This window comes from Thamnophis elegans, chromosome 4, assembly GCF_009769535.1.
Source record: "Thamnophis elegans isolate rThaEle1 chromosome 4, rThaEle1.pri, whole genome shotgun sequence".
NCBI lineage: Eukaryota > Metazoa > Chordata > Lepidosauria > Squamata > Colubridae > Thamnophis > Thamnophis elegans.
In genome coordinates, this window is record NC_045544.1 from 16,766,856 (window position 1) to 16,780,937 (window position 14,082).

The 14,082-nt window shown below is 36.0% G+C and overlaps 1 protein-coding gene across 1 annotated transcript in view; it reads left to right on the forward strand.

Moving 5' to 3' along the window:
• Nucleotides 1–13,243, forward strand: part of BCKDHB (branched chain keto acid dehydrogenase E1 subunit beta) — a 54,911-nt gene extending 41,668 nt beyond the window's left edge. Inside the window, exons 10-11 of the mRNA XM_032215966.1 lie at nt 6,833–6,980; nt 12,862–13,243. Coding sequence (XP_032071857.1) covers nt 6,833–6,973 — 141 coding nt within the window. The 3' untranslated portion in view covers nt 6,974–6,980; nt 12,862–13,243. The remainder of the gene's footprint in view (nt 1–6,832; nt 6,981–12,861) is intronic.
• Nucleotides 13,244–14,082: the final 839 nt, after the last annotated feature.

Here is a 14,082-nt window from a genome sequence, read left to right on the forward strand (position 1 = left end):
ACCATGTGTTATTTTTGTACTTGTTCTTACCCAGTACAAACTGCCACTAACCTAGCTTCTAAAGTATCTGCAACAATTAGATATTTTGTCTTCATGAAAGGAATTAAGAACACATATTTTTGCATTATCTGCTACAATGTGAGTTTGTCATGTTTTTAAGCCCTAGTGGGATATTTCCAGTGTATTTAATTGTGAATTAAATGTATCAAACTTGAAACGATGTGCCCAGAGTATTTCAGAAATTATTTTGTATTGACAGTATTCCTCTTAACCTATTTGATTTGTCTGAATCTGTAGTAGGAAACACATTTTAGTGTAGGATTTTCACCACATGTTAATAAAAAGGGAATCCTTAGTCCTGGAAGGGTACTTTGTAATTCAGGGCTAGCTGTATGAGCACAGATGTTTTTCTTTTTCCTTTCTTATTCCCCCATTGCATTCTTTTAAAAATAATCTCACCGTTAAGGATAGATTTACGCTACGTTTGAAATATAAGAAGGATAATTTTTTTCCCATGTGCAGTTAACTATTATCACAGTTTCGAACTATAATAATAAGGCAATATCAAATATTTATTAAAATTTAAACAGTCTTCAAATTTAAATAACATGTGCTAAGAATTAAGGGTATTAAATCAAGCGCTTTGTAACGAACACTGTAGATATAAATAATTCCTAAAGGGATTATCACTTTTTCTTTAAGCATTTCTTGTCTGCTTCTGGAAACTAGCACCACAAAATGTAATTCTACATTTTAAAATGCGTACATTTGAGCGGAAATTTTTCACCGTTTTACGAAAGATTCAATATACATTATCAGTTGAAATTGCTATTCTATAATTATGTATCTATATCTATCAACATGAAATGGAATATTCATCTGTGGAGAAAAGAAAGATTAGGGATTTGTCTCCTTAGGCTCTTTAAATACAAATACATATTTAATTCTCCTTTATTGAAACATATTTAATCTTACATCATCTGTATTTTTCTCTTCTTAATTGTGACAGTTTTACAAATGAAGTCAGACAATTAACGAATATATAAAATTCCACATATTTTAAACTATCTTTTCTAGAAAAATAAATGTAGGTTATGCTAAAGAAAAAAATTAAGCAAAAAAAATATCTGAATGCATGTTATTATGCAATGAGGAATTAAAAAAATTATTGAAAGCAACAAAAATGTACTTGAATAGCAAAAGTAAACCATTTTAAAGTTTACATTTCATTTTAATTGTTCACCTTAATTCAAGTGGGAAGAATTATAATTTATTAGATTGGGAAAGCTAAAATACAGTGTCAGCGCAGTCCAAATAGAATACAAGAAACAGCTTGCGTATATGATATTCCAAGGACAACTCAGATGATGAACTTGAAAAAAAGAAAATAATTTGAAAGCTCCATGCTTTTATTGGAAAGCTAAAATGTATGAATCCTAAATATGTAAAGCTTGGCTGCTCATCCACATGCAACCAAACTTTTCCTGTTCGGTATTGTCACACAAAGGAGCTATCTACAAGCCCAAGTTTCTGGATTTCATTCCTGGAAGGCCCCTTGGGTGGCTAGCACTGAATGGTGTATTATTAAAAAGAGGCTAGTATCACGTTTCATTTTTAAAATGTGCATGTTAGAATGCCGTGTGTGTATTATATATATAAAAAATAATCTTTCTTTTAAGTGCACTCGGGTTTAAAATGCATTTGGGGGGGGAAAAGTGAAATTTTTATGCCACTGTCTGTAGTTTAAATTGACAAGCCTGTTGCAGTGTGTCTGTAAACTGTGCTCTTCTGTTGATATTTCACTGTAAACCTGTGTTTAGTTTGTAAAATATATTGCCAGTTTTCTGCTGGCTAATTTGTCCTGCAACGGTTACAATGATGTTATATGAGAAAAGCAGATAAGCAGAACTAGCATATCCATTAACATAGGATTTTGTTGGGATTATACTTGACTCTTTGTGACCTCATCCTATGTAAATTCACTCTGACCTTTAAGCCTTAATTGTTTTATGTTCCATACTCTCTACCCAAATAGTGCAATGGCATGAGAAGCTTTGGCATACTCCTCCTTATAAGTGTTGGACACAGGCATCACATAAGTTGATTTCTATTTATAAGAAAACCAACCAATGAAATTTGCAGAGAGACAATTTAGACCGATCTGTCCATTCCCTTGTGTTTCCTGAAAAACTCTTCCAAAAGAAATCTTTTCATTCATGAATGGGAATTTGGAACCAGTCCTATGCTCTGAAATGGTTGGAGGAGTATTTAATTTAATTCAGTTTGTTTTATTTTATCCCAACTTTATTAAATTTATAAATAACTCAAAAGTGGTGAATGTGTCTAATACTCCTTCCTCCTCAGTGGTGGGTTGCCAATTTTTTTACTAGTGGTTCAGGCGCACTTGCCACTTCTGTACATGTGCAGAAGCACCTGGGTGGGTGGCCACCGCTACTACCAGTTCGCCCGATCTGGGCCAAACCGGGAGCAACCCATCTCTGTTCCTCCTGCTTTCTTCACAGCATCTGTGTTGTGAATCAGACTGAGAGAGAGTCATTTGAAACCCCATAACACAAAGGGATCATATTTACAATATTATTTAATTTAGCCGTTGTGTTCTACATGGGGGTCTGACTTTGAGGAGTGGTCTCATGTCTAAGGTTGACATTTTTGAAGAATCTTGATTGGAATCAGAAAATTGTTGTGGTTCTCCTAGCCGGATCATTGTAAATTAGATGCTATCTTTGGTATTATTCAAGATTTCAAACACGATTGGTACTAGGAGAACAAATGCTGGAGAAATCGCTGCCAAAATACTAATTAGTTTTGGAAACAGCTGTCTGAAAGTTCTTATATACATTTATGCACTGTGATCTGTCAGGCAGGCAACAATTTAGGCTTTTTTATGCTTTTACTTTTTTCTGTATTTAAAATTTTGAGTAATATTTTTATTTCCAATCATCTATTTGTCGGCAGGACTGCGGTTTTATGCTGAGTTTCCTAGATTACAATTCCAGAGCCAAAAGTATATGTTTTATATATGTTGACTGTATTCAGAAAGCAATTTAAAAAGAAAGTAATAAATAGCGTATAACATTATACTTGTATTGATTGGTAAAAAAAATAACTATGAAAGTCTTAAATCTGTTTTTGAAATAGATATGTTAATGGTAAGTGTAAAAAGTTTGATTTTAAAGAAATTCATTTTTCAGTAGGTATAAAACAGACTACAGTGTTTGCCTTATTTGAATCAAGTGATCTTCCTATAATATCAAACTAATTTGCAGACTCATTTCTGCTGATCCTGCATAGGTGATCCTTCCAAGGTTGAGTATTCTGTATGTAGTACTGATACTGTAGTATGATTATTCTTGCTGATTATTTTGAAACCTCTATGCTTGCAGTTTCTCAAAGAAAACAAAGTCTGAATTAATTATGGGGTGACTATTTAATGGATCTACGGTTTGTCTGATGAACATTAAATAGCTGAATCTTAACGCATTCTTAACATGATTATATTGAGACAATTTCATAATTTTTAGTTAGAAGTTTTCCATAACTTCAGTTTCAAAGATATATAATCCCATAGTGACACTTATATCATAATAGTTTAGTTAGAAGTTTTCCATAACTTTTAAACAAAATTTAATTTCAAAGATATATAACTGGCTAGGACTGCCTTTGAATTTATGCCAGCTCTGTATTTGCTACACATATATAATTTTATATAGGAAACAGGACAAGATTTATCAGTGCTTTATAAGAAGAGGGGCAGTATAAACTATTTTTCTGCTTCACTGTTGAAATATAATTTAGCATTGTACATGTAATGTAATATTGCTAATATGATATATTTTTTAAAAATTATACCTCACTATTTTCTCATGAATAGTGGATAAGTAATTAACAAAAGGTTAAATAAAACGAAAAAGGAAATTGAAAAATTGCACTGTAGTTAATATACAGAGACCCATCTCAAATCTATGAGCTAAGATGTTTCCTGCCCAAGCTACTTTCCAAGGATGGCGCTTGAGGGATAAAATGAGAGGCAGGAACCCTCTGTTGCATTAAGCTCCAAAAGAAAGGCAGAATTTAAAACCAAAAATTAATCAGTAAATAAAACATTTTTGTTTTTTTTAATGTTTTATAATTTTAAGATGATTTTATATGTTGTTTTAACTCTTGATTGGGAACTGCCCAGAATGGGTTAGAAGATGAGCAGCTAATATAAAAGTTATATAAAAGTTATAAATACATTTCCCTTCCAAACAAAAAAAACAAATAGTTAAAACAAAAGTTGATTCCTTTATTCGCAACATTTTGGAATGCTACTTTGATGATTACTCTTGGATCATAAATAAACATGCAGTATCCATCTGGCAAACCAGCTCACACATCAAAAGCATGTGTGAATAAAGATTTGACGTGAGATTTAAATGATTAGCAAGTCAAAATGTGTGGGTCTTAGTCTTCTTGTTATTCTACATTTCTCTGATCTCCGAAATGAAATGCTGTCCTAAAATGTAGGCATTAGGCATATTTATTTGCATTCACAGAGACAGAGACATCTCTAATGCATAGTTAAAACATCTTGACCCCACTGCATATTTTGCCAATGTATCTTCTGCCCTTATTGGTAGTGTTCCACAGCACCTGACCCAACCTTTAAAAGCAATCTGACTTGAAAAGCCCTTCATGGTAGTGGATCTGGGTACTTGAGAGACCGCCAATCACCTCCACTCAACCTATTAGATCCCATAGATTAGGCCTCCTCCAAGTCCCATCTGCCAGTCAATGTCGACTGGCAACCATGCGGAGGAGAGCCTTCTTGGTGGCAGCTCCGACCCTATGGAACGATCTCCCCGTGGAGATTCGTACCCTCACCACCCTCCAGACCTTCCGCACAGCCCTCAAAATCTGGCTATCCCGTCAGGCCTGGGGCTAAAGACTGTAACCCACCCGAATGGTATGAATGCTGTGTTTTTTAATGACGTACTGTCCTACGTGTTAAATGTTTGTTTCCCCCCCCCCCTTTTTTGAGTTGTAAGCCGCCCTGAGTCCCCCCAGAGAAAAGGGCGGCATATAAATAAACTTCTAAGTCTAAGTCTAAGTCTAAAAACTTTCATAAGGAATGCCTCATTTCAAAGTTGAAAGAGCTTCTGGTAGTCTTCCAGAACCTCTCTAGGTATTTTACCTTAGAACAGGTGTCCAAGATCAAAACATATGTTTGGGACTGGAACATTTCAGCCCTGGAGCGGTTTGCCCATCTCTAATACAGGTGAAACTCGAAAAATTAGAATGTCGTGCAAAAGTTCATTTATTTCAGTAATGCAACTTAAAAGGTGAAACTAATATATGAGACTCATTACATGCAAAGCAAGATAGTTCAAGCTGTGATTTGTCATAATTGTGATGATTATGGCGTACAGCTCATGAAAACCCCAAATCCACAATCTCAGAAAATTAGAATATTAGGTGCAATATTCTAGGCTCAAAGTGTCCTACTCTAATCAGCTAATTAAGCCATAACACCTTCAAAGGGTTCCTGGTATTCTAATTTTTCTAGTTTCACCTGTACATTCACAGAGACAAAATAGATAATATAATTAAAATATTGGTGTTTTCTGGGAGTATAACCTGCTGTTTCTGCACTTTTTCTATATACTTACAATTGTAAGTAACCTAACCATAAATGAATATAACTCTACAGTTTAGTTGTGTTAAGATTCTGCAGAAATTCATATGGATCTAAACTAATAAAATGACACCACATTATGAAAGTATTGAAATTAAATTTGAGTATTTCTTATATGAACCAGGAAAAAACGGATTGTTGAATTTGATAGTACATTTACGGTGCTCAAAAAAGAGTTAGGTTTAAATAATGAGATTTAGATTGTAAGCACTTGTTTATTGGAGGTAAAAACAAAAGAAAACAAAGACTTTTATAAACATGTTTAATTTATATCCCTTCATTTATCCAGAGACATTAGGACATCTTAATGATGACCTCTATAAACTAGTTTAGCTTTCAGAGACAGCAATGCACAGGGCAATTTGAGATGAGATCCTGGACATTCCACATGTGAATTTTAATCAAGGCAATTGTTTAACTCAGGTAGTAGAAAAATGAGACATATTCATAATTAGAAGATTTAACATCTTCTGTTCAAACTCATTTTGAATTAGGAAATTAGTAGAATAATCAGTTTTAAGCTTTAGTGCATGCGTTTGGATGAAATTGAGCATCCTATAATTGAAAATTACTTGTACAACTGCACTTTCACTCTCTTGTTTCCACTACCTGAAATTCTGTTCTCTATAATCTTTGCAGATTTCACATTGACTTCTCATATATTATTTGATTTATTGTACATACATATATTATGTAAGCAATGTAAACTATTCCTAAAATTTGTTTCATGACAGGTTATTTATTTCAGTTTTCCAAATAAAATTTGTATTTAGATCAATACGGTACAGATCAAATGAAGAATGTAAAATTGTATTTCTAGGAAAAAAAATATTCACTGCTGTTCAGCATTTTGTCTTTAGCAGAATCTTTTTCATATGTCCTTAGAAAACACATCAGCCATTGTCATTCTGTTTGTTTTTAATATCTTGTGATCCCATTTCTCTCTCTATATATATATCTTACTTTGCATATACATGTTCTAGATAACTTCAATGGATTTTCCATGAAGATTTAATTTTCCCCTTGGGTTATATCTTGAATTTCAGGAATCTCAATGTGGTATATTTTAGTAAGTATTAAAATGTGAAGAATGATCTTATAGACTTCACTCATTTTCTTACTGTTTTGTTTTAACAGGAAGAATGTTTCTTGAATCTAGAAGCTCCTATTACAAGAGTATGTGGTTATGACACTCCATTTCCTCACATCTATGAACCATTCTATATCCCAGACAAATGGAAGTGCTATGATGCAGTTCGGAAAATGATTAATTATTGATGTCCAGGTGAGAAAAAAATTCCCAAAGTAATTTAAGTCTAAAATGGTGGCTGAACTACGTATAGGAAATATGTTAAGATTTTGATCCTTAATTTAGAGTAGGACTGCCAAACTCCCGGCCACACCCGGTTTAGTGAAAGGGAAAAAAGTCCCAATACGTCATGTGATGCCTCTGTGACGACGTGAGTTTGACACCCCGGATTTAGAGAGTAAACTGTAAGCACAATTCATAGGTTTACAGTCAACACTTAGGACAAGATCGAGCAATTTCCCTGAGATTGATGGCTGCAACTTGTTCCTCCAAAGGTCTGGAAAGTCTGTAACCATGTCACTAAAAAGATGATGATAATGATTGGAGTGCATTGGAGTGTTTTTGGAGGGGAATTTTAGGAGCTGAAATAGGACTGAAAGATACAGAGCACCATTTCGGGATGGATGTGGAAGGATTTGGGGGGTTATTTTACTTTTCATTTTCACCCTTAGTTTTGATAGGGAAAAATGCAGTGAGATCTCAGGTTACAAACTTAAACCTTGATCTGAGCTATTTGTGTTATTAAACTCACGTTAGAAATGCAGTATACAGTTTTACCTGTTGTTTAACACCAAATATAGGAAGAAATAAAACTGGAAGTGCCTTATTTATAAGAAAAATAAATAAATTTCAGCTTTCCAGATATCTCTGATAGAAGTCTTGGCATCGTTCATCATTGAACATATGACAAACTCTCCTGGAATTGGTCAATACAGCAACATATGAACTACCACAAGTTGCCTACCTCTCTTTAATAAAAATATATAATTACTTGTTGAAAATAATGCATAGAGGTTGTTATATAAGAACCTTTCTAGAAAGAAAAGCTGTCTTTATTCCTAGACTGGCTTTCATAGCGGTCATAAATCAGGAAAACCACTCAACGGTTATTCTTGCTCATAAAACCATAAATCAGGATCTAATTCTTCATATTGGTTGCAAGAGGTCAGGCAGTAACACAGGCAAAGTTCCCAATAAACAGTCTTGAGTATAGAAGTCACGTTTCACAGTAGACTTAGTCATAACGGTTGGGTTTATTCTGGGGATCAATCATTCATGCCACATTTTCAAGATAAAGCTGTCATAGAAATAGTTTCAGCAGAGAATCTCCCATTGTGAGTTGGTCTTAAGGTTCCAAGTTCTGATTTAATGGGTCCAACAAAACTTTGGTACTTAACTATTCCTTAGCCTTGCTTTCTTCTGCTTTTTCTCAGGCCACTCTTTTTGCTTTCTTTTGTAGTAGCAGGGCAATATACTTTACATTAAAATTAAGAATGGTGTAGCTTGCTTCTGGTTTTTTTTTCCTGATATTTCTCCACATGACCTGGGTGTCCTTGGTTTCTGAGTTGACATTTTTTTTTTAAAAAAATTATTTTTTATTTCTCATATATACATTCACAATTATATAATCTCATAACTGTTGTTAATCATATGTATTTATAACAATTTTTCTCCCCTACAATTGACAATATAATTGAGATTGCTTTCTTACCATCCCATACACCCATCTTATTTTACAACAATCCTACTTCTTCTTCTTTCCTTCCCTCCTTCCTTCCCTCCTTTCTTCTCTCCTTCTCTCCTTCCCTCCCTCCTTCCTTCCTTCCCTCCTTCCTTCCCCCTTCCTTCCCTCCTTTCGTCTCTCCTTCCCTCCTTCCTTCCCTCCTTTCTTCTTCTCTCCTTCCTTTCTTCCTTCCTTCCCTCCTTCCTTCCCTCCTTTCTTCTCTCCTTCCTTTCCTCCTTTCTTCTCTCCTTCCTTCCCTCCTTCCTTCCCTCCTTTCTTCTCTCCTTCTCTCCTTCCTTTCCTCCTTCCTTCCCTCCTTCTCTCCTTCATTCCCTCCTTCCTTCCCTCCTTTCTTCTCTCCTTCTCTCCTTCCTTCCCTCCTTCCTTCTCTCCTTGCTTCCCTCCCTCCTTCCTTCCCTTCTTCCTTTCCCTCCTTTCTTCTCTCCTTCTCTCCTTCCTTCCCTCCTTCTTTCCCTCCTTTCTTCTCTCCTTCCTTCCTTCCTTCCTTCCTTCCTTCCTCCTCTCCTTTCCCTTCTCTCCTTCCCCTTCCTCTCCTCTGCTCTTCCCTTCTTCTTCCCTTTCCTCCCCTCTCTCCTACTCTTGCATTCCCTCCAATTCTTCCTCTGCTTTTGTTGACAAATTTATCAGCTAGCTTATTTTCTAAGGAAGAAGGTGAATCCACTTGGGCCCAGCCTTGTGAGCAATGTGGTTGGGGTAAATGTCAATGGAGATTCTCAGTCATCCAGATCATGGTTGTCCCAAAGGTGCTTTTTCAAGAGACAACTGGACTTTCTGCTTTTTCTTTGAGGACGTTTTGCTTTTCATCCAAGAAGCTTCTTTAGCTCTGAGTGGATGGTGGGGAATGGAAGGATTTATACTCCTTGCAGACAGCTGGTCATTTGCATTCTTTTAGTGAGTCATTTGCATTCTTTTAGTGAGGTAAACCTTAGCAACTCCCTAAAAGAATGCAAATGGCCAGCTGTCTGGAAGAAGTATAAATCCTTCCATTCTCCATCATCCAATTAGAACTGAAAAAGCTTCTTGAAAGAGAAGTGAAATGTCTTCAAAGAAAAACCAGAAAGTTCAGTTGCCTCTTGAAAAAGCACCTTTGGGACTAGTGGTTGATGTAATTTAGAACTTCCTGAAAGATCAATCCTATTCTTTCTCCCTTTGTCTCTCTGTCTCTCCCTCCCTCCCTTTCTATTCAGTCTCTTCGATTTAACTTAATTATTTGTCTTACGTTCTTAACCATTACCGCTCCTTTACTTCCAATTTCCATAAGATTATAAAGAAAGGGTCACCTGAATAATGCACTACAGACCCTTTAGACCAGGGGTGTCAAACTCAAGGCCTTGGGACCAGATCTGGCCCGCAGGATGCTTAGATCTGGCCCATGGGGTGATAAGATGTGGGCCATGGGGCTATCCTGGAAACAGTGAAGAACTGGCCCACAGTGCCTCTGCCAGCGAAAGCAGAGGTCCTGGCAAAAGGTTGCGGGAGGCAGTTGTAGCTGAAAACAGAGCTCGGGAGCCCGTTTTCTCTGGTAGAGTGCCTGGCCACCACAGGCACCCCCGATATGATTGGCGTTGAGCTGGCCAGGCTCACTCTGGCTATGCCCACAACCCTGATGCGGCCCTCAATGAAATTGAGTTTAACATCCCTGCTTTAGACTGAAGGGTTATTGAACTCAATAAACATACCTCCCCCCAAAAAAACATGGTGCTACTCTTGTTATGAAGCAGCAGAATAATAAATAATTGCAGGAAGCATTGCGATGAAATAAAAAGAGACCTCAGACATCACATATCTTCCGTTATTCCCAGTCATATCGTAGATAGTTTTCTCAACTATCATGAGTACACAGTGCAGGGAAAGGGTGGCCATAGCCAGCATGGTAGCATAAAGAATGAGAAATAATTGAAATGTTCAATGAGGCACATGAGAAAAGTAGAATTATTATTCACTGAAATGTCTGGTTTAACATCTGTATATGTCATGGAGAGGATTCAGCCTGCCTGCTCCTTTCAGAATTATTCTTGCAGAACAAATATTTTGGATCTACCTTGTGACCTCCTTCCCTGAACCTATTAAAAGCTACAGTACAAATATGAATTTATAACGTTTTCAAAATATGCACAAACTTTTGTGATAAATAGTAACACAGCGAATTCCCCATTTGTGGTGCCAAGGAATGCCTTACAGTTTGTATGGGTTGTTTGAATATTATTAGAATTATTAGAATGAGTAAAAGTTTGTTGCAGTTAATATATGTGTTTTATATGCATATGCACACCGACACGCCACTTATGAGGAAAGCAATTGTGTCTCAACATAAAGCCGTTTGCAATGTGCTTCAACTTGCTTTGTGTAATTGTCATTAAGGGCCTTGCTAGAAAAAATATTATTAAATATTTTAGAACTATATCCCGGCATTTGTGATATATGTCAAGATAATCTGTGATATGAAAAAGATGGATTCAGAATTTTTCTCAATATTTTTTTTCATTTCTTCAACAAAAAGAAATTTAAAAAACCAAATTTACCTTTAAGGAAATATTGCATAGTAATATTTAGCAGGCCTAGCCAAGGGGACAGTAGTAGAAACTTAAGAATTCTAATATTATAACAAATGATAAAATATTTGCTAAGGCAGATTATCTACCAAAATAGACCTGGTTACTTTTTCTCCTTATAATTAAACCTAAATTTGGATTGATGTGACTCTCCAGAGTTTCTTCAGAACAAATGCCATTTACTGTGGAGATCCAGAAAAACTCTGGAATTGAAATTTCTTTTATTTCTTTTATCATTTTTAAAGCTTGGACAAGACATGAAAAGCTACAAAAATAGTAATAGCAGGGTTTATTTTTGATATGAGTAATACTTACCTGCTCCTGGGATAAACATTGCTAGCTTGCTTTATGTATTTCGTTTTCTTTGGAGCTCTTTGAGGCCTTGATCTCGGATGGGGAGTGGGGGCACCGAGAGTCATAGTCTACTTTTTTGATCATAGGAGGCTTTTAAAAAAAATGTTATGTAGCTTATAGTTGTCTGCTTAGTCACTTTAAATGAAGATAGCAATAGCATTTAGACTTATATACCGCTTCATAGGGCTTTCAGCCCTCTCTAAGTGGTTTACAGAGTCAGCATATCGCCCCCATAGTCTGGGTCCTCATTTCATCTACCTCGGAAGGATGGAAGGCTGAGTCAACCTTGAGCCGGTGAGATTTGAACCGCTGAACTGCAGATAGCAGTCAGCTGAAGTGGCCTGCAGTACTGCACCCTAAGCACTGCACCACCAGAACCTTTGTAACTGTAAGCTTGAGGATATAATGTTCTTATTTTCTTCCCATATTATGAAGAATGTGTCAGAAAACAATGCATCTTCACATAGTGTAAACATCCTTATAAAGTAAAGAGGCAGTAGAAGAGAATATTCATCGCTCAGGGTTAAAATGGGGCATCCAAGGTGCTCTTTGACCTTGGCTGTTTTCTCGCAGACATTTCATTACCCAGCTAGATAACATCATCAGATCTAGAAGTCCATCTAGATGTGCCTTACAAAGCATTGTGTACAGATAAACATGCTTTTGGATTTTGGCAATGGTAAATATGAAATGTAGCGTATGCAAGTCAGTCCTGTAAGTTTATATAGATTTACTGAATATCTGTAGATTCAAGTTTAGGCATCCCCAATGAAATTATATATTTCAGTAAATCCCTCACTCAACCAAAGTTAACGCAGCCTCTGTATGGTACAAAGTTAAACTGTAGAATATATACAAATTTGACAGTTTCTGCAAAGTTGTTGGTTTTCTTATTGATTATAGTTACCGTATTTTTCGGTATATAAGACGCACCTTTTTCCCTCAAAAAAGAGGCTGAAAATCTGGGTGCATCTTATACACTGAATACAGCATTTTTTGCCTATTGAAACTCCACCCACCAAAATGGCTGTGTATAGCCTTTAGGAGGCTTCCAGGGTGCTCCTGGGGGCTGGGGAGAGCGGAAATGAGCGATTTGTTTTCTCAATTTTGCCCCCCCCCAGCCCCCAGTAGCACTCTACAAATCTCCTAAAGGTTATTCATGCCCTTCAAAAAAAGGGCCCGTTTTTGCAAAAAAGTGGGCCGTTTTTGGGAGGTCTACAGAAAAAGTGCAAAAACTTTTTTTTAATTTGCTTCTTCAAAATCTTGATGCGTCTTATACTCTGAAAAATATGGGAAATTGATCTCAGAACCAAATAAGAAAATTTGGTAAATTACTTTGCAAAAAGTTAAAAGTTAGTTCAAAGTGTTTATTTAAAATGATATTTAAACAAAACCTATAACATATTCTATTTCTGTTCCTTTAAAGGTGAAAAGAAAATTCAACTGCTATCTACAGAATGGTTGCCATTAAACTTGGGCTTATTTTGTTTTTTCTTTATTGGGAATAACCAAGATTCTTTTCTGGATACTAACCTGAACTAGTCATCAAGCCAAAATTCTGTCAGGTGTGGAGTTTAATATGGCCATGTGATTGTTGTAAAATATTTATTTTGATTCTTTCCCAATTTTGCACATGACTGCTAACTTGTTTTATCATGCAAATCAAGGCTCAGGTTGAACTTAATAAATTGTAATCAAGAGACCTGTGGTCTAATTTTTTGCCTTAACTGACAAATGTATGTTACAGTTTTTACAGTAGGACTTGTTATGTATGTATTAATCCTAAATACAGTAGAGTGTACATATCATCATTGGTTATTGTATTAATGCAGGTTGTCTGGGGCTCTCCAAAAATCACTTGGAAGGATCCTCTAGGTAGGCTGACATATACATTACAGGTGCATCAATAAAGAGTAAGACAAATTCTTTCATGTAAACAGATGGCTTCTTGAGAGGCTGGACATGATCATTTCAATAATTTGCAATTAAAAAAACCAGACATACTTGATTTGGCCTAATCTGATCCCTTTTATAAGAAATGTAAGAAATATAATATTTTGTTGCTGTGTGAAAATTAAACTGATTGATTAGATTTATTCTGTCTGGCATGATCAGCAATTTGGGAAGAAGTCAGGTCAAAAGCACTTCAGAGATTACCTCATTTGATTTGGTTTGTAACTAGCAGCCTAAGACTCCCTCCTCTGTTGATTATCATTGCAAAATTAAGAAGTGATAAATTATTAAGCTTTTTGACAGAAGGGAATGAAAATGAAATCTGCATGCATAATAACTCTCGTTAGCAAAGAAAGCATTTGGCATTTCAGACTCATAGATTACTCATAGGGTAGACACATCCATCTTCTGGTTCTTTTTTCCATTGTTTGTACTAAAAACTAAGTGATGATGAGATATTATCATTCTGCTCCTATAGCAATAGCAATAGCCGTTAGACTTATATACCGCTTCATAGGGCTTTCAGCCCTCTCTAAGCGGTTTACAGAGTCAGCATATTGCCTTCAACAATCCGGGTCCTTATTTTACCCACCTCAGAAGGATGGAAGGCTGAGTCAACCTTGAGCCGGTGAGATTTGAACAGCTGAACTGCAGAACTGCAGTCAGCTGAAGTAGCCTGCAGTGCTGGAATTAA